General features: G+C 41.0%; 2 protein-coding genes across 19 annotated transcripts in view; both read left to right on the top strand.

The window, feature by feature from the left end:
- FGD6 (FYVE, RhoGEF and PH domain containing 6) overlaps window positions 1-12,558 on the top strand; it is a 73,231-nt gene extending 60,673 nt beyond the window's left edge. For all 3 annotated transcript variants that reach the window (XM_085046765.1, XM_085046753.1, XM_085046759.1), the window contains 5 exons: window positions 804-906; window positions 2,811-2,938; window positions 4,540-4,668; window positions 6,527-6,675; window positions 9,210-12,558. In XM_085046765.1, the coding sequence (XP_084902891.1) occupies window positions 804-906; window positions 2,811-2,938; window positions 4,540-4,668; window positions 6,527-6,675; window positions 9,210-9,246 (546 nt within the window). In that variant the 3' untranslated portion in view covers window positions 9,247-12,558. The remainder of the gene's footprint in view (window positions 1-803; window positions 907-2,810; window positions 2,939-4,539; window positions 4,669-6,526; window positions 6,676-9,209) is intronic.
- A 2,771-nt stretch (window positions 12,559-15,329) lies between these two features.
- The window catches only part of NR2C1 (nuclear receptor subfamily 2 group C member 1), a 45,895-nt gene continuing 35,078 nt past the window's right edge, over window positions 15,330-26,146 (top strand). Inside the window, exons 1-2 of one of the 16 annotated variants that reach the window (XM_085046716.1) lie at window positions 15,346-15,476; window positions 25,749-25,807. The gene's annotated coding sequence lies outside the window, so the exon portion shown is untranslated. Of the gene's footprint in view, window positions 15,477-15,738; window positions 16,119-20,102; window positions 21,001-23,116; window positions 25,075-25,748; window positions 25,808-26,019; window positions 26,039-26,146 lie in introns of those variants that run through there. The other 15 variants (XM_085046733.1, XM_085046740.1, XM_085046746.1 and 12 more) reach the window with 15 other exon arrangements.

Below are 26,146 nucleotides of genomic sequence, written 5' to 3'. Positions count from 1 at the left end.
CATCACCCCAACTACTCTTTTAAGGAATACTGTACTATGACACAATTATGTGGGTTAGAACCAACATGTTGGTGTTGGTGGTTTGGGGGTTGGGTTTTGGGTTTTTTGGACAGGTGCCATGCCAGAGCAGCGTTCAACATTCAACGTGCTACGTGTTATTTATTTTGCTATTCTGGTGTGCTATTTATGGTTGCTTTTGCAATTACATAATACCCATGTATGTTAGCTGAAATGAAGAAATGTCTTCCTCACTAATTTTCATAAGATAAATAATGATTTTTAAGTTAGTGCCAACTTTATGTTTTACACTTATGAAAAGTCTATCTAATAAACCTTTATCTTTCTTGTTTTAATAACCCAGTAAGAATAAAAAATTAGAATTCAATGTAGTTGAGGCATCTGTGTTGTGGAGAAATCACCAAGAGAACAATGGCTTTTTAGCTATTTCTTTAAAAAATATTATTTAAACAATTCAGTAACACGGTAGGCTTGTTCTGTTTTTCATGGATTGTTAACATTGGCTTACTGACCCATGTAATTCACTGATTCTTTTATTTAATAAATTTGTATCATTTTTATCTTTAAATCTTTATAATTTATACTTATAATTTTTATCATTATCAATTTTAGCATTTTAAATATAAAGATACAGGGAAAAGCCAAGATCTTAAACCATTTGCACTGTAAAATAGTGCCTATTTCATGTTCTGTTATGGGCTTAACAGTGCTGAAGGGAACATCTCTGGGTATTTGGTGATTTACAGGCACACATCTTGTACAAGAATGCTTTTATCTGTTTCCAGATTGTCTGTCAAGCTTGTTCATCAAACAAACATGGCTTAGACTATATGAAAAACCAGCCAGCAAGAGTATGTGATCATTGCTTCAGGGAGCTACAAAAGCAAGGTAAAGAAAATCTTCACAAACTGTCTTAATTTTGTGGCCTTTATTGACATGGTATGTCTGTGCCTCATTTTTATTGCTGGGTTCAGGTGCTTAATTCTGCTTCTGAAAAATGATAGGCATCTGAGATTCCAAGATGCCAAACAAGTTTCTGTGGAGCAAGCTAGGAAATTAATTTGCAATACATTGGCTCTTCCTTTCCTTTACCCTATGGGAGTGACATGTAGCTTATGCTGCTTTCCTTTTGAGATAATGAGTGTTACATTGATTTTCATTAATCACAAGGTACAAGTGTATATTAAGAGTCCTTGCAGCTTATCCTGACCTCCCAGTGGGTTCATGTGTACATTTACATTCTGTTACTTATATGCTTGTAAACTTCATTTTTGCTAGCTAAACTGCTGAGATTGCTGAAGTTCTGGGGTTCTGTAGAGACATAGACCTTAATCTTTCTGAAGCTGAGTCTCTTCAGCCTCAAGCCTCAGCTTAAATGGAATTCAAGGATTTGACATATCTGTACCTCAGTTCTGAAAGCAAACTCCTAACCATTGCCTAGTGAACACTGGCAACATGGGATTCAACATAAAACACCACAGCTAGAGTAGTTTTCATTGAAACACTTTCAGAGAACATGGTGCCTAGTGGAAAGCAATGGTTAGATAACCTAACTGTTATAACATTTGCTTGGAGGGGAGGTCCAGACTCAGTGTCCTCAGCCTGAGAAAACTCTAATACATCTCTTTGAAGAAACTTCATATCATTATGCAGAAACAAATGTAAAATCAGTGGAAGCACCTCCCCATGAGGTGGGAATCCAGTCCCTTCTCACAAGACTTGTTCTGAATTAAGTCAAAATACTTTAGTATAAATACACAAATGAGGTGTAAACAGACACTGAAAGAGCTTACTGCCCTGCCCTTGGCAGAGGCACCAGTGCAGCACGAGCTCTCTAGGGCATCAGGAAATCTGTGATGCCCAGTGAAATAATAAAGCTATGGATTCCAGCGTGCTGGCAGTGACTCTTCTCGTGGGGATGTGGAAAGTAGCATGGATAACCCTGGAAATGACAGCGGGAGCCTGCCGTGATGGTGAAGGCCATTGTCCGAGCCGCCTGCAGATGTCTGCGCTGGGCACTAGAGGCTGCTGTGCTGCAGGCAATCGGAGCTGCCTGTAGCTGGGGAAAGGGCTGGGGAGCAGGTGCAGTACAGCTAGCAATCCCATTGCTCTCCTGCTCTGCTCGTTATTTCAGAGCCTCACCGAGTTCAGGCACAACTCTCGAAGTAGACTTACTGAAACCACTCATTGCAGGTGCACCTGTAGTCGTGGGTGTTGTTAGAAAAAGGGGTTTTGAAGGAGTGAAGTGTTGCAGAACTCTTCCAGGAGAGATGAAGTAACTGTCTGTGGCAGTCGAGAAAGACAGCACATTCTGGCAGATGGGAATGTCCAGAAGTGTATGTGCTGCAAGAGGAGCATCCCTATTGAATAAGGCTGAGAACTTAACAGATGTAGAGAATTTAAAGACAGGGATAAAGTACAGACAATATAGAGGACAGCTGTAAAAATTTGGTGTGGTTTTTAAGATTTAATTTTCACCCTCTTTATGAGCAAAGGCAGTTCAACATCAAGAAATCTGACTTTGAAAACACGCAAGACCCGGGTTTTTTTTAGTTTTAAACTTCTTGTGGGTTTTTTTAGTACAATTGTGATTTGGGGGATTCTAACTCCTGGTGTTGATAACACTGAAAAGTTAATTCAGTGCTGAATTTAATGTGATTAAGTGTTACTGTTGTAACACTGTAATCTGAATACAAATGCCAACTTTTTTTAAGAAGAAAGGTCCAAGAATGAATTGCCTGTGTTTAATCATCTGTGACATGAAATCAATATATTCATCCTGTGCATTTTAGATAACCAGTGCACTCCTAAGAGCGGATCCCCAGTCAACCATAAATCTCCATCAAGTGCCTTGTCTACAGTATTACAAAGTATTCCCTCTGGAAGAAAGCAGAAAAAAATTCCTGCAGCCCTCAAAGAAGTAAGTGTTTAATTGGTCAAAAGTAGTGCCTTGTTGGTACTATATCCTCAATATTAAGAGTAGGAAAAAAAATCCTTATTTTAACCATCTTATCTAGAATCAGAAGTCAAAATGTGTCTCTAACTGTGGTTTGGGCCTTAGTTTTAAATAGGAAGAGACATGAATTATGAAGCAATGTGTAAACTGCATAAACACCTGTGAGACTATGATTCAGAGATATAGTTGAAATTGTAATTTATTTCTTACTTCCCTGTGTTTCCCTAAATTGTGATTTACCTCTTTACCAACAGTCAATGATAAGACTTCTACACCAATTCAGCTCATGGTTTATGATTAGGAAAGGTGGAGTGAAACCTTATTTACTGTAGTCTTGGGAATGGGAGGAAGTGACTTTTCTCAGCAGGTTTGTTGATGACACCAAGCTGTGTGTTGCAGTCGACACACTGGAGGGAAGGGATGCCATCCAGAGGGACCTGGATAGGCATGAAAGGTGGGTCTGTGCAAACATCACAAACTTCAACAAGGCCAAGCATGAGGTCCTGCATGTCTGTCAGGAAAATCCCAAGCACAAATACAGGCTGAGTGGAGAATGGATTGAAGCTAGCTGTGGGGAGAAAGACCTGGGGGTGTTTGTGGATTAAAAGATCAACATAACTCGGCAATGTGCACTTGCAGCCCAGAAAACCAACTGTGTCCTGGGCTGCATCCAAAGCAGTGTGGCCAGCAGGGCAAGGGAAGTGAATCTGCCCCTTTACTCTGCTCTGGTAAGACCCCATCTGCAGTAAAATTCTGGGGTTCCCAACATAATAAGGGCATGGACCTGCTGGAATGAATCCAGAGGTGGGCTACTAAACTGAGGGAGACCTGGAGCACCTCTCCTAATAGAACAGGCTGAGAGAGTTGGGACAGTTCAGTCTGGAGAAGAGAAGGCTCCAGGGAGATTTTGGAGCAGCCTTCCAGTACCAGAGGGGGGCCTGTAAGAAGGCTGGAGAGGGACTGTTTACATGTAGTGATAGGATGAGGGGGACCCGCTGTGAGTTGAAGGAGGGTAGGTTTAGATTAGATTTTAGGGAAGAAACTATTTACTATAAGGGTGGTGAGGAACTGGAACAGATTACCCAAAGAGGCTGTGGACTCTCCATCCCTGGAAGTGTTCAAGACTAGACTAGATGGGGCTTTGAACAATCCAGGGTCTAGGGGAAGGTATCCCTGCCATGACAGGGGAGTTGGAATGAGATGATCTTTAAGGTCCCTTCCAACCCAAACCACTCTGCGATTCTGTGATTCTTCTTAGATAGGAATGTATGTTTTCCAGCTGTACGTGGCCCTCAGTGTTTCAGCTCTCTTTTGTCCTCTTGCATCTAATTTAATTTCCAACATTTAGTGACTGGAAACCTCTCTTCCAGACCAGATAACTGGTAGCAGACAAAATAATTTTTCTTCCATCCACCTGAGTTATCTAGCAACATTAACCTGAGATCAGTTAAAGAATTTGAGTCTCTGACAGGCAGGGCTCTGGAAATCTGTTTAAAAAAAAAAAGCTGTATCATGAAAACATGTACTCTCAGGGCTTGTTGATTCATTTTGTTTTTCTTCTTCAGGTTTCAGCAAATACAGAAGACTCTACAATGAGTGGCTACCTACACAGATCTAAGGGCAGTAAGAAACCATGGAAACACCTATGGTTTGTTATAAAAAATAAGGTGCTATACACGTATGCTGCTAGTGAGGTAAGAGACTACATATTAGAAATGAAATATCCAATGATAATACTGTCTTTGTAACAAAGCTGTTTATTCTTAGGATGCAGAAACAAGCTATAAAATTAGATCACCTCACAGTATTTGATCTGATTGTGATGCAGTATTTTGAAAAGGCCCAGTGAGCTCAATACCATAATACAGTGATATAGTTAGGCTGTTCCTGATTGCAGACTTAGCTTTGAGTATCTCTGCACTGCACACCATTGCTCAGATGTGCGTATGTTCTGAGTCAGTTGAATTCAAGGAGGATCTGTTTGGATGCATCACAATGTACTAGTGGCAGAGCCAATATTATAAAAGCATCTTGAACTATCTCGTTCTGCAGTTCCATGAGGCATTTTGAATGCTTGGAAAAGGAGTAAACTGTATCTTTTTACTTCTCAAACTGTTGTCTGTAGCCTGGAGTTATTTGATATAAAAGGAATGTATCTTATGTAATGACATTTGCTTTTTTATTTAGAATGTGTAGTCCTGTTGCAGTGGGGAATAATCTCTAACCTCTCTCTCTACATATGGTCTGCACATCCCAGTGTGTGCTGAGGATGTAGTCTTATTGCCTCTTAGAATGTTTTGTAACATATATGGATGTATTATAGCACTGAAAGGTCTTGGGCTTTGGATTTTTGTATTGTTTGTTATAGTTTACTACTGGCTTTCCAGAGCAAAATATCCAAAGCATCTGTTTTAAGGTATTGTTATGCTTCACTTTCTTTCAAAATGTAAGGCCGAACCTATCCTGGCCATGCAATAATTATCCTTCTTCACCCCACACCACCCCCACTCTAGTTATTTCCTGATTTGTGCTCAGATTTGTTCCTGGGTTGTTCCTGCCAGCCTTTATTTTAGAACTTCTGAATTAGGTCCAAAACCTGTGATGTTATTTCCACTATGGCATTGACAATACTAAAAACACCCAACCCAAGTTTTTCTAAAAATAGCTTAAATAATTGTGTAGAAAACAATTACTTTTACATCAATTAGAAAATTATTTCAGAGCATTGTGTCTCTTCTGGCCATTGCAGAGACGTTGGCAGAGGTAAAGAAAGATCAAAGTCTGTGACAGTCACCTTAAATTTTCTTTTGCTTGGCCTCCTCTGAGATATCAACCTCACAGAGTAGCTTCAGTTTGTAGTTCACAGTCACAAAATCAACTCTTTCCTATTTTCTTAAACTGAAGAATATCTGTTCTTAGTTTTCATCTTGATGAGCCATTGCAGGAGACACTATTTAGAGAATTTCAAGGGAGAGTGTTGGCTTAGCCAGGAAACCTCACTTAAGCTACTTATATTGGTTCCAAGAGATAGAAAGATCAGTGGTAAAAACCCCAATTAGCAGTAGGAAGACCTGAGGCAGTAAAACAAACTGCTCAGCCTCACTTGACTCTTCCAATACCAAGAAATGCTGCTGTCACAGGACACTCTCGTTTCATTGTAGAGGCAATTACCAAAGTCTTTACCTGATGTGTCAGTGTTCATGTAAATGTTGGGGGGTTTTAGCTGTGTTTTTTCTTCTGTTCATAAGCATTGCACGACTTTGACTACTTACAAAACACTGTTTTGGAATTTGCACCAGATAAAAATACTTTTCTTCCTTTCCAAAAATGCTGTGTATTGTATTCATTAATAAAAAGACAAAATTATTTTAAAAAAAAGTAACTGAGATAAATGAGGAAGGGTCTTTTCCAGTCAACCATTTGACTAGAAAATACAACAATTGTTGTATTATCTGCTGCAATGGTATGGTGTATGAAGTCTAAATGCATGCCTTAGTGTGTCTTACAAGCTCTAATTTTGTCTTTTTTTCCTTTTTTTCCCCTGTTAAATAGGATGTGGCAGCATTAGAGAGCCAGCCTTTACTTGGATTCACAGTCAGTGAAGTAAAAGGTGAAAATTCAGAATCTCGAGTGTTCCATTTACTGCACAAAAACACTTTATTTTACATATTCAAGGCAGATGATCCCCAGTCAGCTCAAAAGTAAGAAACTATTTGAATTAATTTCTGTTACATATTTCTAGTAAATTCAGATGTGGGGGATGTTCACACATTAGGCATATGTACAAAAGATCCATATTATATCATATGTATACAAAAGTTTTAAATTACTTAAACACAAGGTTCTGGTTTCATTAGGACTTCTGAAATGCTTCTGAAATGAAGGAAGCAGACTCTTCTCTGCAAGAGACTGAATGCAGGAGAATGAGAAAGTCAAAGACAAAATAAGAAATCTTTCTTTTTCCTAGCCCATTCCTCTAACTCTGGTCTACTCAACTGAAAGCTGAACCAAATGATATGTTCCTTTCTTTATTTTCACCTTCTTTATGTTCATGTTAGTTCTTTTTAATCAATACGTGGCAGTGAAAAATAAAGCAAACACTAAAACTTGGGGTCCAAAGTTTGATGTGTGTATGCAGATGCCCATAAGCACCTAGGTATGCTTAATGCACTTGGGCCAAAAGCTTGAATTCAAAGAATATTCACACAAGCTGTTTCATTTCAAGTCCTGTCTGAGTTTGGAGTCATATTTATCAATTTATATATTGTGTCTATTTCATAAAAAATAACCTAGACACTTGGTCACTAATCAGTAGAAAACATTCATTACATGATTCATAAAGTAAACTAGAAATGAGCATATAAGGAATGTATGTAAGCTGTCTTTCCTAAATGCCTATCTTATCTGACTTGTTTCACTGCAGCTTTCCCAAATGAATTTTACATTATTAAATAGATTTGATGCATTAACAAGTCATTTATTAGTAATTAAACATTCAAATGGATGCAAGTTTAGTTTTTGTAAATAGGAACATTCTAAAAAACAAAGTATCCAGGACAACTGGAAATTCTGAACAGCTGAGAACGTGCTTAGTGACACTTCTCTACAGAAAAGAATCTGGAAGTCTTTACTTGATTTTCAAGAATATTTTGTGCATATGTGCATAAATGTTTCTTTGTTAATCAAGATACTGTCCTGTTGTTTCCCATGTCCTCATTTGTACTACATAAAACAAACTAAAAAACCCAAGGCATTCAATAGCTTTGTTTTTCTATTTAGACAATGACTTGTCTCATCAGAAGAAATACACTCTGTCCAATTTCAAGTTTTTACTGAGGTTAGGAATAACATTAAGTATTTTGAATTTCAAGCTTTCTCCAAGTATTTAATATCATTAGGAGATTTATGTTGAACCTTTAGAATAAATGCTGCTTTGACAGCATTAAAAGGAAAAACAAAAACATGCTGTTGGCCTGTTTGCATCAGTGGACACTATTTTTTCCTGACAGGGCCAAAGAAATATCTGATGTATTTGTGCAAGTGCAGTAATAAATTTTAACAGATGCTTACTTTTTAATGTGGTTTTAAATTCCAGGGCTATGTTCAATGCTTAAGCGGTTTATGAAGTTTTTTTCCTTTGTATTCCACTTCGGTTGTTTTTAATGTATACATGACAGTGGAAAATACTAAAAATATTCCTAAAAGTAAGGGGTAGATGTTTGAGCTGTGTGTGCAGACAGGCGTGAGCACTAATACATGATTAATATGTTCATACCAAAAGCTTGAATTCAAAGAACATGCACACAGTTACAAAATTAAATGTTCAGGGCAAGAAAGTGCCAATATCTGTGACTAATGTTTAAATACCCTATGAATACCAAGACAATTTGAATTTCCATGATAAAGATAATTACAGTCTTTGTCTCATTCAGTTCTTCCAAGACTCTGGAACAAAATGCTCATTATGTGGGCCTCTTGACTTTACATACACACAGTTCTGCCCTCACTCAGAAGACAGAATTATTATTTGTCCTGTAGCATTGGAGTGCTTCACAAACTTTAATTTTTGCATCCTTGAGAAGCCGAGGATGTTTATCAATCTCCTAATCAAGTAGGAAAAAACCCCACAGCTATAGGGAGTAAAAGTATCTGAATATTAACTTGGAATTTTCGGTTTGAGACACCTTGGATCAGCTGTTTGGGACTTCCCCCTGTGCCCTCTTCACACTTCCCTGCCTTTACCTTTGCCGTGTGACCTCCTCTCAGCCCCATCAGTCATGGCTTTTACCTGCTGCAAAAGCAGAGGCTGTGGGATATGCAGATGGCTACCTCAGTTATAGTAGTGTCCTGATTCATCCCACACCATGTTTGCAGTGAAATAAGAGAAAGGAGTGTTGAGGTTTTTAAACGTTTTTTTAAAGGTATGCAGAACCTTGGCATATCCTATGTTTTGAGTATTTGATTTCCCAGCTTCACCTGTTCTTCATGAATGTAACTTCAGCATGGGAGAGGTACAGAAAAAAAGTTTCTATCATGTGGCCTTGTACCAACACCTAATATGTCTCCAGCCAGCTTTATATGTTTGGACTCATTGGATAGATTTCAGTATTTGTGCTCACAGACCAACCGGTAGCTGAAGTATGATGTTACTTCTTGCCTGAATCTGTAGCTAGTGACAGAAGTGAGATTTATTCTTTTGTCAGCAACTTCCTAACAGTGTTTAATTTTCTAACAGGTGGATAGAAGCTTTTCAAGAAGGCACTGTATTATAGCAGTGTCAGCATCGTGTCTGCAAGTTTAAAGGAAAATATCCAAGGATGGATGTAAAACAGGCTACAGCAACTGTTCAAAGAAACAGAATCCTGCCGTCTCAAACTACGCAAAATTGTATATTTGTCAGGATTAGGAGTTGTTGCATTTTTAGTGTAAAGTAATATTTTTCTAAAGAATTTTATGTATTTCTGTGTTGATACAAAATGTGTTATTTATTAAATTCCAATGTTTACTTTAATGGGCAGAATTATTTGTGCATTGAAGTCCAAAGTGCCCGTGTCCTCAGAATGGCAGATTGTTGGTCAAGAGATTCATTAATGTTATGCTTTTTGTTAAAGCATAAAGTTAATGAATCTGTTGACCAAAAACAAACCACAAAACAGATCTGTTGCAAATGTACAGTTCCTCATGATTTGTGTATAGGTTCTTGAGTTGCTGATGTTCACTTCGCAATTTAGCAAGAACAGATCAGTATAGGAATTTCACAGATTTGGAATCTTTGTTGACTATGGAAGCTCCTTCATAAGAAGTAGTGTGATATTGCTGCTCCTTTCCTTGAATGGCAGAAATTTTGCATACCAGTACATTAAAACAGTACAACAAATTCTGCATCACAAAACCAAAATTTGGTTCAATTATTTAAAAACAGAAAAGGGAAAAATATTTTAAAAACACTTTGCAATTACAGGGACAAGGCATTAGAGCTGTTACAGTACTACAGATGCCAAAGAGACTAAATGAGTTATTCTCCAGCAATTGCAGAATATACTATCTCTTATGTTTCCAGTAATAATTTAAAGCAGAGTAAAAATACATTTTTGATAATCAAAGACAAAATACCTTATTTGTTTCAAAACTTCATGTCAAATGAGTTCTGTACACTATATGAAACACTGTATAAACTATTGTTCAAAGAACAGTAAACAAATATGTGTACCCTCCTCTCTGAAAATTTTAAACTATTGTATATTTAAATATTATGTTTAAACTGGAATTGCCATACCAAGACAACACAGCTTTTTTTGTGCAGAAGGCATTGAAAATGCACACCATTCTTTGAAATACCTTTTGTTTACAATATGACTGGTTCTGTTTGACACTTTAAAACATAATTCGGTTTTAGGTGTTTGGGTTTTGGTTTTATTTCTTTAAGAAAATCATCAGAATACCTCATTAGGAAATATTTACTGATGATTCTGGTGCATTTATTCTATTTAACTTTAGAAAAAATTTAACACTGTAATAGCATAAATGGAACTAGAACTATGAAACCCACAAGGAAGGAAGCCATTCTTACATCAAATGCAATGCATATGTGGTCAGATAATTTTAATGTATGAAACACTTGTCATAGTCCTCTGAATCAAGCTAGTTGTGGTAACAAAATTAAGATCAATTAACTTTTAATTTATACTTTGAATTCCACTTTAATAGCTATCCCATGGCCTCACAGCAGAAAGAGAATAGATGGTAGAACAGCATTTGTCACAAAAAGGCCAAGAATGAAAATGCAAACAAAAATTCTCTTCTTTCCTCAATATACCTCAAGGTCAGATCTAAGATACTAACAGACCTCTGAAGAAGGTTAATTTCTAAGAGTTTCTATTAAGTTAGTGGTGGGCTTGGAAATTAAATGCTTAGTATTAACTATACAAGAAATTCCATCAACTTCCAGCATTTCAGTAGAGTACCTTATGAATCAGGGACTTAAGGCTGTAGATCTGACTTCCCTCAGGAATGATAGAGGTTTGACCAGATAGTGTTGGAAATGCAGTAGGAGTCTGATCAAAGCCTTTATTCTCTGTTATTGTAATACAAATGTGCTAAATCAATACCTTTCTGTTGTTACATACAAAGTGCTTTTACTTAATTAAAAAAAAAAACCTGCTGACTGAAGCTAAGTAAATTATTATCATGTGTCTTCAGGGTGATTTTTGACATGATTTTTACTGTATTCAAAACAAAACTGATACCAATATAACATAGATGTGATGTGGCTCTTCCAGTTAATAGTATCAAAGGGAAGAGCTTCATATTTTCATAGGTAATGAACACCAATGAAGACGGCAAGCCATGAAGCAGCAAATGAATCAGAAATTTGGCTAGGAGTAAGCTAATTTAATTTCAGTTTATGCTTTGATATTTTCTCTGCTGCAAAACAGAGCAATAAAAGGCAAACACATACTAAATAGGGTGCCCAAGTTCTGCCTTGTGTGATGCCAAACTACCTCGAGAGGATTTGGGGCAGAGTGAGAAAATAGTTTAAAGTGTTCTGTGAAAATCAGAGGACTTCTTCCAGAAGTGGTTGATCAATCAAAAACTCTGTGACAGAAATAGACTGGAACAGAGCCTTATAAACAGAACTATATATATATTGCAGTCACATTGTGTGAAATAAATTGTCTTTGTAAACATGTTTGAATATATCTTTTCCTCTCTTCTGCATTAGTGCTTTGTGTTATATGAAGAACCCACAACACAGGCATTTTCATAACATTTTCAGATGGTTGCCTTTCAAACTTGCCCTATTTCTCCAGCTGACCTCCCATTTTGATTCATTACCATCAGAAGTAAAATATTCACTTCTTGATTTAGCTAAACACAAAAACAAGACAAGAAGATTTTAGACACCTGGCTACCTCTTCTTACAAGAACCTATAGTATGTAATCAATTTAAAATTGGTTAGTGGAATATAAGACAAACATTAGCATCGAATATGAGTTCTAACATTTTTATTCATGGATAAATTAAAGCTTCTAGGATCTTGAATTCTCTTTAACTTAAAACTGTGTGCCCAAAGGACTTAAACTGAGCAGCTATGGAACACATTTTACAAAATATTTTTGTGCATGAAAACTCAATTATTCAACTATGTATATTACATCATAATGTAAAGAGATGTCCAGAAGGACACATTCGGTGCATTTGTTTGCTGTAACTGCTGTTCCCTATATACCATCCAAATAGGCTTTTATTTGGAGCAGACCTAAATCATACTGTTTAAATGGAAGAATAGAATTTTTATTTTGTAACTGAAACAGTTTTAAAGTTGTAAATATTCCTGTGGATATTCATCATTTTTGTATAAATAAATTCACATTATTTGAGTCTCTGTCTTTCTTTAAAATATTTTCAGGTTTTATGTATTACGAAATTTGTGTATTCTGTGATTATCAAACGGCAGAATTTGTTGCCATTTGCTGCACATCAGTCTTGCTTTAAAAATCATTCTACAGAATTAAGGGTGTTATGTCTTTGTGAAGGTCAAATGAAGGGTATGTTACATTAATAAATCCTTTTGCAAAATCTAGTTCTGCTGTATCAGTTAAAGTGCCTGAATCACAGTTTCTGTTGGCCTTAGGTCTGCACATGGGTCACACCAACCCCATCAGGCTTGGGGCAGGCAGAGTGTCTGCAAGAGGACCTGTAGGTGCTGGTCAACAGCAGCTGAATGTGAGCCAGCCTGTGCCCAGGTGGCCAGGAAGGCCAGTGACATCCTGGCCTGTAACAGGAAAAGTGTGGCCAGCAGGATCAGGGCAGTGATTGCCACTCAGCACTGGTGAGGCCACACCTTAAATCCTGTGTCCAGTTCTGGGCCACTCACCACAAGAAAGACATTGAGGTGCTGGAGTGTCCAGAGAAGGGCAACGGAGCTGAGGAAGGGTCTGGAGCACAAATCTGATGAGGAGTGGCTGAGGGAACTGGGGGTGTTTAGCCTGGAGAAAAGGAGGCTCAGGGGAGCCTCTCTTCAAGCACCTGAAAGGAGGTTGTAGCCGCGTGGGCAGCTCCTTCTCTCAAATAACGAGGAACAGGACAAGTTGCAAAAGGGGAGGTTTAGATTTAAGAAAAACCCTTCATCCGAAGGGCTGCCAAGCACTGGCACAGACTGCCCAGGGAAGTGGTGGGCTCACCATCTGTGGAGGTATTTAAAAGATGTGCAGATGTGGCACTTTGGGATGTGGTTTAGTGGTGGTCTTAGCAGTTGCTGGGCTTAAAGTTAGACTCAATTATCTTAGAGGTATTTTCCACACTAAATGATTCTTAATTATATAAGTATTTTAGCAGGGCATGTAAGGGAGAGATTTTTCTGTCAGGTTAGTTATGCTGCCTCCTTATACTTCTCTGACATATGTTTGAAAGCAGTATTTTGAAAACTTGCAGTGATAGCAGAAAGGGTTTTGCTTCTCTGCATGTTTTTGATAGGGATGTGTCTCTTGTAATCCTGGCTGACACAGCTACATGGGCATGACTTGTATACAGATCAAGTATGAACTGGGTCACTTGCTGAGAGAAAAACAAAGCATGTTTTAGTGGTCACACTGACATTTCTGCTGTATTGAGGATATCAGAATATGTGGCTTAAATAAGCTTTGGTGCAAATTACTTGGCATTTGATAAATTAAACTGCACTAAGCTCCATCATTTAGAAAGTGGATGTGCAGCTCAAGCGACTTTGGAAAGTGACAAGTACTATAAATTGAGAGTGCTGCAGCATTTGACACTTAAAGGAAATTCTTAGCAAGTTAATTGCTCTGACTTGAAAATTCTTCATGGAGTTCATTTGCATTTGGTGGTTGGGAACGTCTTTGATCAAAAAGCAAATGATGCTTGCAAGTCCTGACTGAACTAGTGATCTTGAGCTAGGGTTGATAGATGCAGGTGCAGCTGTGGGACTGGGAGTGGGAAGAAAACAGTAAAGGAATTGACAATAGCATGAACAATTTTATTAACGTAAACACATTAATTTATTTGTATTCTTTGGGATTTTTTTCTTATCACTTATGTCATCTGATTCAGTAGAAATTGCGTTAAATGGTCTAGATTATTTTCCCATCATGAAACTACACATACAGCCCCGATGGCTTAAATGATCTTGAAGCTGCTGTTGATCTCTGAGCACAGCTAAATCATCTTCATTGAACAGATGGAAGAGGAAGGGGCAAAATGATGTATTTAAAACTCTTACTTAAAATCAAGGTAATTTAAAATAATTAGCGCAAACTAAGTAATTAGCTAACACAACTTTGGTCCAAACAGATTTTGAGACAGAGCCGGGGAGCGACAAGTTGTTCCTTTGGCACCACCCCAGCAGGAACAGGCACTCATTGGCAGCCAGGCTGCCCATTGCCTTGCCAAAGGCTGTTCAGTTGACATTTAAGGTTATGACTTGCTGCTGCTATGCAGAAAAAGCGCAGCTCTCTCAGACACAGCTGGCTGAACTGCTACGGTGACTGCGCAAGGCACTGTGTGTGCCTCCATCATGTTGCGTGTTTCAAACCCAATGGGCCAGTCTTGCCTACGGACCTGCCTCAGCCGGGAGAGCCCACCGCGCTCCCCAAAGCCAAAATGCTGTGTGCCCGTGATGTTCAAAGCTGCCGTGCTCCTGTTTCCCTGCAGGGAACTGCAGTGGGGCTTTGGAGACTGGTGCGCGCCGCCCAATGGGCAGAACACTCGAGCACTGTGCTCAGTTTTGGACCTTTCACTCTAAAAGGACATTGAGGTGCTGGAGCATCCCCAGAAGGGCAACAAGGCTCGTGAAGGGTCCAGAAAGGAACGCCTGAGGGAGCTGGGTTTGTTTAGTCCCAAAACCAGGGGGCTCAGGGGGACCTCATGGCTCTTTCACAACCACCTAAAGGAGAGGGATTGGTCCCTTCTACCGTGTCGGCAGTGAGAGAACTGGAGGAAATGGCTTTAAGCTGTAACGGGGGCTATTCCGAGGTTAGAAAAAATCTTTTCTCCGTTGGGGTGGCTGGGCACTGGAACAGGCTGCTCAGGGATGCCGGAGTCTCCACGCCTGGAGGTGTTTTAAGAGGCGTCCGGATCTGGCGGCGGGTGACGTGTTTAGGTGTTACAGTGGCAGCAGTGCTGCGTGGACGGCTGGACCGGCTGATGTTAATGTCTCTCCCAATGCTGATGTATCTGCAATGCTAGGCCCTGCCCGCAAGGCTGCGGGGCCCGGCGGAGCGCTGCCCTCAGGCGCTGCCCTCAGGCGCGGCCCGGCCCGGCCCCGTTCCGCCCGCTGCCCGGCGCCCCGCCCTCACCCCTCAGCGCCCTCAGCGCCCTCACGGCCGCGCGCCCCGGCGCGAGTCTCCGGCGCGGGCGCAGGCGCAGAGCCCGCGGCGGGGCGGGGCGGAGCGGCGGCGGAGGCGGGGTCGCGAACTCTGACCCCCGGGAGCCGGAGCTGCCGCCGCCAAACAAACCCTCCGGACCGGCCGCCGGGCCCGCCAGGTGAGCGAGAGACCCCCGCCAGCCGGGAGATGCCCCCCGCAGCGGGCGCGGCCCGGCGGCGGGAGCGCGGGGAGCGGGGCGGCCGCGCTGTAACGGTGCGGGCCCGCGCGGCTCCCGGCCGCCACCGCTGCGGAACGTGGAGCGCGGCGCGCCCGCCCCGCCCCGGGGCCCGGCCCGGCCCCGGGCGGCCCCGCGCCCCCCGACCTTTCACCTACAGGAACCGCTTGCGCGTTCCGCCGCCCCGCATCCGGGCGGCTCCAGCCCCGCTTCCCGCGGGCGCGGCGGGCTGCGGCCCCGCCTGCCGGGCACAGGAGCCGCGGGGGGAGGCGGCCATGGGCGCTGGCGATGCCGCTCCTGTCGGGCCCGGCGCAGCCATTTTGTGCGGGGCCCCTCAGCCCCCGGAGCCCGGCCGGGGGAGATGCGAGGGCGGCGGGCCGGGCGGCCGGGCCTCGGCGTTGCGCTATTGCTTGGCCTCGGCGCGTCTCCATTTGCCCCTCCCGAGCCCTGCGGCTCGGCATTCCCGGGGGGTGACCGTGCGCTTCCCCGAGCCGCCCCGCCACTCTCTGCCTGCCGCCGGCATCACCCCGCCGGTCCGCTCCTCGTGTATAGCCCTGGCGGCTGTCCGGGTTTGTTTGGGTTAAGGTAGTGTGTCCTGCGCAGCACCCGGTATTATTTTTGTTGGGTCAGATGACCTTGTCACTGTTATTTTGTCTCGTTGGGTGGGAGTTTGTCTGAGGTCTTCTGAGCTGCGGAGTTTGTGGAGTCTTTATTTTCTCTTTGTTGCCGTGTAATGCTTTAAGTGTAAAGAGCACGGCCGCATGTCCCAGGATGCGCTTACATTTGCACGTTGTGGAGGGAACAGAGATGCCATGTGTTGTGCAAGTGAACTTACGCAATGGAAAAGGAAAAAAAATCTCTTTATACTGGTTTTATTGCAAGACGAGTGTGTGGACATGATTCCTGAAAAACCAAGTTAGGCATTAATTCTTTGTGAAATCTCCGATTCGAAGCTACTAATATCAGCAGAATGGACTTGGGAAAGTGATGTAGCAGGAAGAGTTGCAACCACACTTGTCATGAAAAAATAAGATGGGAAAAAGTTCAAATAGTTTTCTGTAGGACAGCTTCCTGGTTTTGGAATCAGCGTGATGTAAGTGGAAATAGAAGTATCAGATGGACAGGAAAATACCACAACTTCTGTGTCAGTTCAGGCAGCCTTCATCGGGTGACTTTTTTGTAATTTTGTTTGGCTTTTTCTGTAAGTCATTTTTCTGAAAATAAGTCCATGAATATTCTCCCCACCCCCTTTAGTCCATGGTTGGCAGCTGTGACATGAGATGTCGAACAGAGCATTTAGCCCGTGGCTTGCTCCTTGCTGTACAACTTTGCTCTTGTCGGAGGGAAGTCCCAAGGTCTGTGAAATGTTTGCCTGCTTCTCTCTGTAGCTCTTTCTCCAGAGATGCTACAGAACCTCTCTTATCAGAGGACTAAGTATTTTCATGTGATGGTGGTCAGCTGTATGTGTGCACGTGTGTAACTGAGGTCACCCAGAGGGTTGTGCAATCCTCAGCTGCTTCTGCGCTTCCTGAGCACTGCTCTGAATGGTTGGACACCACTTGCTAAGTCTGCTGTATTCTGCAACCACAAATCGAGATGCTTATTACAGAAAGAAGCTCACAGTAGATGAAAACTAGCTTTAACGTTTGTCCTCAATTCTTTCTGTTTCTGATTTTCTTTCTGGTTGTATTTTCTTGCAAAATGTACTCTTGAAGGGAACAATTTTCATGGGAGTTCTGATATCTTTAAGAATAGCCATATCCCAGTCTAGACTGTGGAATAGGAGGGGAGATTTGGGGTTTTTTGTGGGGGCTTTTATGTTTTTGGTGGATTTTTTCAAGTCTACTTTAATTTTTCTGTTTAAGTTTCTTAGCCTCTGAAGAGAAAGCCCTAAGCAAAATGTGTAACTCTGAAGCTGACATTGTTTTGGGAGAAAGGGGTTGAACCAGATGACCTCCAAAAGTACCTTCCAACATTAATTACTTCATGGTTCTATTCTGTTATTAAAGGTCAGGGGGAGCAGACAGGTGTGCAGGGAACCAAAATCAGACAAAACCACACTGATACTGTAGCATGCAGTTAAATAGCTCTCTTGTGAAATACAGCCACCAGAATGCTTATAGCTAATGTGCTAGTCCAGTGAAAACTGACTTTCATCTGTAATATGAAATCTCGTATTTAAAATAGTAAGATTAGTTTGTTCCCTATGCTTATACTCTATTTTTGCTTTAATTTATTTTGTGCTTATTGTATTATGGAAGTAAAGGTTGTGCAACGAGTGAATTTGCTGGAGTTTCCCTAGAGTTGGTGAAGGAAAGCAGTCTCCCTAAAGAAAGTAATTTGTGTCTCATGTTTGGGTAAAAAACCCTGAAAAAAAAGCACTTCCCTTGCTTAAATAAGGAGGTTAACTGTGTGTAAGGAATAGAGTGGTGTCACATCTAAACTTCATGTCCATGTTTGTTCTGCTGGTGGACGAAGTGTGGATCTCAGCTGGCAACTGTGGCAGCAGGTAGAGGCTGTGTGTGTCCTGCTTCAGCAGCCATCCTGGCTTAAGCACTTTTAATAGTAACCTTTGCTGACCTGACTTAGTTTGGCTGGTGCAGATCAGGGAGCTCTCAGGCCTGTGGTGGGCTGATCATCCCCTGTGAAGAAGCAGTAACCTGCTGGGGAAGGTGTGGGGCTACAGGCTGGCACAGCTGTCTGCTTTTGTCACACACAGGCTGCAGCAGTCAACCAACAGTGACCAGCAGGGGAAACTAAACTCTACCTGGCTTACCTTCTGGTAAAGCTTTTTTTTTTTTTTTCTTCCTCAGTGGTGTTTCAAGCTGCTTTTAGCTCTTTAAACTTGTGCCTGTACATTATTGGCATAAGGTAACCTACTGCAAAACAGAATTATATCAGTAGAATTTTATGGATAAAACTGCAAAAGTACAGTTAATTAAACTCTTTACTCTTGTGTATGCAGACCTATCCATATTTTTACCCTTCAGTCATCAGCTTTTAATTCCATAGATTATTGCATTACTTGCCAAAATCTCCAATCAACAAAGGATTTATTTTTTGTAAAATCAAACTCTTTAAAATTCCATTTCTCTGAGACTGGAAGATTGCTTGTGCTGTCTGAGTCCTGTGTATCTTAAGATGCAATGCTGCAGATTTTGTAAGGAAATACATTCCTTCCTGAAAATAATTGTCTAAGAACTGCCTTTCTTTATCAATATTTAGATTCATTTTGTTGACTTTGCTAGGCCTTCTCTAAAAGGCTGTTTAAATTTGTTTAGCTTGATTTACTTTTGTTCAACTTGGTAGTAAGCCAGGCTAGACTAAGCTCAGCATTTGAATGCCTCTGTCAGAAGTTAAAGTGGAAACTTGAAAAAAAATAAGCCACAAAAAAACTGCAGCCAAACACTCTGCTATTGTCATATTAGCTCTAATAAACAGTTATTTCGTTCCAAATAAGTTGAGGTTGCTGTTTATAATTTAGCAGTAACTTTGTGGTGTGAGAACTACCCCATTTAGTGTGGTAATGCGTTTCCTTTGAAGTATTAGCAGCACAATGTGTCAACATGACTCTCTAATTGGACTTAATATGAAGATTTTTTACAGAGTGCTTTTCACATGTTTATAGAAATTCAGAAAATCCCAAACGCAACAAATAAAAAAATTACAAACACATAACCATACACCCACATCCTCTTTACAAAATCTAATCCCATGCAGTTGATAACAAAGGAAGAAAACAGGGGATCCTAGAATGGCTTGGGTTGGAAGGGAGCGTAAAGATCATCTAGTTCCAGCTGCCCTGCCATGGGCAGGGATTCCATGCTCTAGATCAGTTTGCTCAGAGCACCATCAAACCTGGTCTTGAACACTTCGAGGGATGGGGCATCCACAGCTTCTCTGGGCAACCTGTTCTAGAGCCTCATCACCATCATGGTAAACAATTCCCTAATATCTAATCTAAACCTACTTTTTTCAGTTTAAAGCCATTACCCATTGTCCTGTCACTACATACCCTTGTAAAAAGTCCCTCTCCATCTTTCTTGTAGGCTCCCTTCAGGTACTGGAAGGCTGCAGTTAGGTCTCTTTTCCAGGCTGGACAATCCCAATTCTCTTAGCCTTTCCTTGCAGGAGAGGTGCTTCATCCCTCTGATCATCTTGGTGGCCTCCTGTGGGCTCCAAAAAGTCAATGTTCTTCCTGTGCTGGGGACCCCAGAGCTGATGCAGCACTGCAGGTGGACTCTCACAGGAGCAGAGCAGAGAGGCAGAATCTCCTCCCTCACTCTGGCCATGCTGCTCTGAATGCAGCCCCAGGACACATTTGGTTTCTGGGCTGTCAAGGCACGATGACTGCTTTGTTCAGCCTTTCATCCACAAGAGCCCTCAAATCCCTGGCAGGGCTACTCTTGATCAGTTCAGGTCCCAGAATATTTTACATAGAGAGTAGCAGTGGTGATTTACTGGAAGGATGTATGAAAAACTTCGTTTTGTTGTAGGGGGTTTTGTTTGGTTTTTTGGTTTTGTTTTGTTATCTGAAGGAAGCTTCTATGGATGTGCACATGTGCAAATTTGTAGGGGTTGTGTTAGTAGTAGTACTGCTGAAGAGGTTTGCTGGTTTCTGTAGTGTACCGTCATGTATTAACTACCTCATCTGTGGCTGTAGTTCAGTGAATACTCCAAATGGTCATCTTGCATAACACTTGTATGGCCAATCTGGCATTATAGATGAGCTGGTGTAACATTGTGGGCTTTTCTTCAAAGAGTGGTGTTGGTTCTACTTCTACCTGCTTTTCCTGTGTTATGTGTAACAATTGTTAGGTGCTGGGTGAATTGAGTCAGGAGTTTACAGCTATACAACCACGAAGGCAAATGCAGAGTGGAGCAAAGCCAGCAGTGACGCTAACTCTCCTAAAATGTAATGAAATACTAATGAAATACTGTAATTATACCACAGAGGATGTACTGTCTCCACGTGTTTGGAAAGAAGGGTTTGCACTTGCTGTGCTGTGTTAGTGTAATCTTTGTATGCCAGCTAGAACGAACCTGGCTGAACCTAATCCAGTGAATGGGGACGTCTTGAGTCAGATGAGCTTCCTGGTCTTGGTTCATAGTGCAGCTTCAACTCTGGTGCAGGGAACCTGTTTGGGTTTTTTTTCTTGTTTTTTGCTTTTGCAGGCTTCAGGTAGAGATGCAGGCAATGGCTGACATTGCCAGGGCAGGTTGACCTGATTAAGTGGCTGTCTCCTTATCTAGCTCTGGCATGTGGCCAGTGCTCCTGTGGGTAGACTCAGCTTGCAGATAGCCCCCTTGCTTTTCTTCCTGCTTCCTTTCCCAGTTGTTTGTGGGACTAGTGAGCTATGTCAGCTCACCTGTAGCAGGGGTTCAGGGGCAGGTTCTAGAGATACCAAGATAAAGGAAACAGAAGCCAAGGCCTAAAAGTGGGACTATCCCTTTGGTGGCCCAAACTGTAAGAATGATTTGTCAGTCACCTGAAAATTTATCCTAGTGATTATATTTTCTCATGTTTCCTTCCACTGTAGCATTTGCTTACAAGAAAAAGTAGTGAGCGCACTGATTTTAAATTAATATCACAGGCATGCCTACAAATGCATCTCTTTCTGTATTGCTGTGTGCCTTTTAATTACTCCCTTATGTTTTTGCAAGCATCTAATTTTCCCTTGCTTGCCTGCAGGTCCAGCTGCTTCAGTTTCCTGTTGTTACTTGTCTGATATATATGCACTGTCTAAATCTTGATCTCATATGAATATAAAAAACAGTGTGTAATTGGGTTTCAAGAGTTACATAAATATTCCTGAGTTCATTGATACAGAAATCTTACTCCTTGAAGTCTGCCAACTGTTCTACCCTCTTCAACAATGTGGTTTATAGAATAATAATCCAAGAATAGCTCTTTTAGCTTGTCATGTTCATTGAGTTTTTCCTGTATGAAGCACTGAGCACAGTAGCATCACTTGTTTCACAAATGTGTTTGAATTCCTTGGCTGAATTTATTATCCATAAAACATTGCAGAAAATTGCCCTAAAGTGTAAAGAAATCTTGGGAGATTCTTTTACTTATTTAAGCACTAACTCAGGCACGTTTAATCATAGAGGGATTGTTAAGTGCATCCTATTTTATGTGTAGGAGTTTATTAAACAACTTTGGCTTAGGTTATGATGAATCCTTAATTAGCATATGATGAGTTTGATAATGGAAAGGAGGACTGGTTTCCATTTTAAGGTACAGAGCACCTGTAAGCGCAAAATCATGACCTGAGCTAAAATCCTTAGTTGACATTGAGGTGTGTTGAAATCATTCAATATTGAAGCAGTATGCCTTCAGAGGGAGATTAAGTTTCTTCTTTTCCAGTTAGTTTTCTGTTACGTTAACTTTTTGAGCTTTCCTAAGAAGTCGTGTTGACCCTCCTGTATTTGTCTTTACTGTGTGTCATAGTGTAGCCCCAGGTAGCCACTGGCTTGCTCCTCCACCAGTGGAACTGGGGAGAGAATGGGAAGGGTAAAAGCTGGAAAACTCGTGGGTTGAGATAAGGCAGTGTAATAGGGAAAGCAAAAGCTGCACACAGGCAAAGCAAAACAAGGAGTGAATTCACTGTATCCCATTGACAGGCAGGTGTTCAGACATCTGCAGGGCAGATAGCTGGCTGAATGTCCAGTGTGGTGGCAGGGCCCCTTCACACATAGTGGTTACTTGGGAAGACAAATGTCATCACTCCACTGTCTCTTTTTTCCATTTTTATGTACTGAGCATGACGTCACATGGCAGAGAATATCGCTTTGCTCACCTGTCCCAGCTCTATCTGCCACCCACCCCCAACTTCTTCAACGGTGTGGCAGCACAAAAAGCAGAAAAGGTCTTGGCTATGTGTAAGCCCTGCTCAGAAAGAACAAAAACCTCTGTATTATCAACCCTGTGTTCATGATAAATCCAAAACACAGCCCCATACCAGCTCCTGTGAAGAAAATTACCCCAGCCAAAACCAGCACACTGACAGGAGAACAAAAAGTAAAGTTCCCAGTACCTTCTGCAGTCATAACTAGTTAATGTATCTGTACCTCTGAAGTATCTAGAACATACTTGTGTAACTTCATTAATTTAACAGGTTGATTTCATCTAGGAAAGACCCCTGTATTAAGACACAGTCCATATATACTGATTAGCAGAATCATTATTCATTCTGTACATACAGAGTCAAACTGGTCTAACAGTGCCAGCAGGGGAAGTTATACTTCTAAAATTTTACAAGCATTGTTTTTGTACCAGTAAAACTGGCCCAGGGGTATGACAGTTTTTTCCAAGGTAAACTGAAGATCTTTGGAATGGACAGAATTTTCTCGTGTTGTGTCTTCGTGCTGATTTGGTTTGTTCTTACTTGTTTAAAGGATATTACATCAGAATAAAGATACTTGATAGTGGGGTAGTTATACCAACAGTGTCTTAAATTAAAACAAGACATGTTACCCGTTATATCAAATAAAGCATCCAAATATGAAGAAATATACTTCATGCTACTACTTTTAAAGTCCTTAGTCTCCACTGGTATAATATTTTGAAACACTATTAATAGGAACCTCCTACTAGGACAATTAAAGTTGCATAACTTTTGTCCCTGGAGAAGGGTGAGTTGAACAGTGATCTCTTCTGGGTATAACTTAACTGTTCTAGTGGTGAGGCTAGTGCTTCTGACTGCCAGCCCTCAAATCTGCTCTCTGCTCTCATGGGAATGTTTCCTGACCCATTTCAGTTGAAGTAAGCCTGAAATACTTTAAAAAGTAACTATTTCGTAAGTTATTTGGACTAAAACACTGAGAAAATTCTGGCACATAAAAACTGAGGAAGAAGTAGAGAGGAGTGGTTTAATTGATGCAAGCTAATGAAAGTTTTCCAATGACGTGGTAGCCTATGGAGTGCTTATCTAACGTAGCAATAGCACACCGTTGGACTTGATGCCAGATTCACAGCCACCCAGTTTACACTAACTGATCATACTGATGCATTTAAAAATTCTGACTCTTGCCAAGAAGGCTCACTAGCTCATTTACTGTGGGCATAAACTAACATGTAACTTCCATACGAAAAGATTTTGGTAGCATTTTGAGTCTGAAGATTGAAGAGAAAAGCAATAAATGCATTTTTTTAAGTTCATTTAAGAGGAAGTCTAATGCCTGCCTTCTGTCAAAAGGCCTGCTTTTAGATGTTGCTTCTAGTGAATGGGGGAACTGACTGTAGGGGCAAGTGACTGATATATAATTGTGTCTTCATTACTTTTTTCAGAGTTTTTAAAAATAGCTTAATTTTTTATTTAATTACATGTCAAGTAATGCTGCCAAACACACAAGAAATAAATTTGAGAACAAGTACAGTGATTATCCTTGTAAAGCAGGTCCAATCAGTATAAGTACAGATGCTGATATTTGTGTTACTCCATACCTAGAGCAACAAAAGCAGAACCTTTCTGTGCTGAGTATCTTCTGAGAAGGGGATTTTTCCCTGGCCCCAGAAATTTACCACTAATAACAAAATACACAAAGGAATCATCACAGTTTAAGGGAACACAAGATTTCCAAACTAGAATGCATTGGACATTTGCAGAGGCTGTGGTCTAATCATGTTGACAGCCTCAATGTTAATTTGACATAGTTGTCAGCAACCCATCTCTTTTAAGGAGAATTTAAGGTCATGTTTGTTTTGTAGTTTTACAGTGTTTCAGATCTTAATGGTAGATCTGCAGAAAGTTGGAGAAGGAAGTAAGAGCTTAAGCTGTGACAGTATCATTAGCTAAATGGCTGTGGGACAAAGCACATATTACACTTCATTTTTCAGAAACTTGGTGGTAAAAGTAAAGGCAAGGATCTGAAATCTGATGTGAAGAAGGGAAAGCAGTAGAGCAATTGAGCAATACTTGTTATAAGCAGCTGTAGGCTTGCTGGTTGAAGCAGTGAGCAAAGAAAATAATTTTTGCAAGAGTATTCAAAGTGAGATATAAATGAGGTAAAATTATGTGGGCAATGTTTGTAAACAATTTAGTGCTTGATGTGTTGGTAGGAGCTGTCGCTCTCCCTTCTCTCTTGTACTCATAACTAATATTGTTACAGTTCTTTTGACAGTTGGACATTATAAAGAAGATCCTAAAAGTATGTGCTTTTTATGTCATGGTTTCTGGTCTTGTAGAATTCCAGGTCTCATCCTTTCAATGTTTTAGATAACTTTAGAAAGGAAATATGAATGTGATTAGCAGTCTTAAGCATCTGAATAAAGTTTGGTTTACTTTGATTTGTCTCATTCATTTTGAAAGAAGAGCAGAGCAGTCTCAAGGAAGATACTGTCACTTAATTGACTCAATCTACTTCTTTCCTATATTAGCCATAAATATTTCTCATGTATGGCCTTGTGTATCCTTTGAAGGTGTGTGGCATGGCTTTGACAAGCATGGAGAAGAGCATTTCTGACATCAGGAAGAGTCACAATAGATGAGAACACCTTGAAGATCACTTCTGGTTATTGAAGATCAAAACTCAGACTGTGATGATACTTAGAGTCAGAATCATTAAGGTTGAAAAAAGCCTCACAGATGGAGTCCTGCTGTTAACCCAGCACCACTGTGGTTGCCACTAAGCCCAGTGCCACGCACATGTGCATTTTGAACACTTCCAGGGGTGGCAGTTCCACCACTTGCCTGGGCAGCCTGTGCCAATGCCTGACTACCCTTTCAGTGAAGGAATTTTTCCCCTGCTGCAACTTCATTCCTTTCAGGTGCTTGTAGAGAGCTATAAGTTTCTTCTGTGCCTCCTTTTCTCCAGGCTGAACAACCCAGCTCCCTCAGCTGCTCCTCATAAGAATTGTGCTACAGATCCTTCCCCAGTTTTGTTGCCCTTCTCTGGACACTCCAGCACCTCAATGTCCTTTTTGTAGTGAGGAGCCCAGAGCTGAACATGGCATTTGATGTGTGGCCTCACCAGGGCTGAGCACAGAGGCACAATCTCTTCCCTCATCCTACTGGCCACACTATTGCTGATACAGACCAGCATGCCATTGGCCTTACCATTTAATGTGAAGCCATTCAGCCACTGAGAATGTTGGCTGGAGTAACTCAGGAAAAGAAGCTTTTAAAAACATGAAAAATGTGCTAAATTTTAAAATTTATGTAATAGAAGAAAAACAGCTGAAGATTTTTTTTTCTGCTTAATTCCTTGCAGGGATGTCTAAAGAGTTTGACTAAGCATACCTGATGTGAAGTGTAACATAGATACCCTAGGTAAGCAAAATATGAACTACAAAACCTTTTGCAGCTGTCCCAAAGGTAGCTGAGAATTTGTAGATAGTTCTCCTTGACCCATTCTGCTTCTCTGTCCCCAGAGCAAGATGCACAGCTTAACACATAGTTGCTCCTCAGAGAGGTGACCTTGCTGCTTCACTCGACTGGCTGTGGCCTTGTCTGCCTCCAGAGTGAGCTGCATCAGGCAGCTGGCTGGGCTGAAAGCAAAGGGTACAGTTTCATGGTGCACTTCAACTGAATTATCAGCTTCCCACCAACAACAATGGAAATGGATGTTTGCCTCCTCCTTAATCTTCCTGCTTTTTTTCCCTCTCTTGA

The sequence above is a fragment of the Lichenostomus cassidix genome, chromosome 1Aa (genome assembly GCF_008360975.1).
Source record: "Lichenostomus cassidix isolate B80296 chromosome 1Aa, HeHo_3.0, whole genome shotgun sequence".
NCBI classification, from domain to species: domain Eukaryota; kingdom Metazoa; phylum Chordata; class Aves; order Passeriformes; family Meliphagidae; genus Lichenostomus; species Lichenostomus cassidix.
The sequence above is the reverse complement of the archived record's forward strand: the minus strand, read 5'-3'. Positions and strand labels throughout refer to the sequence as shown.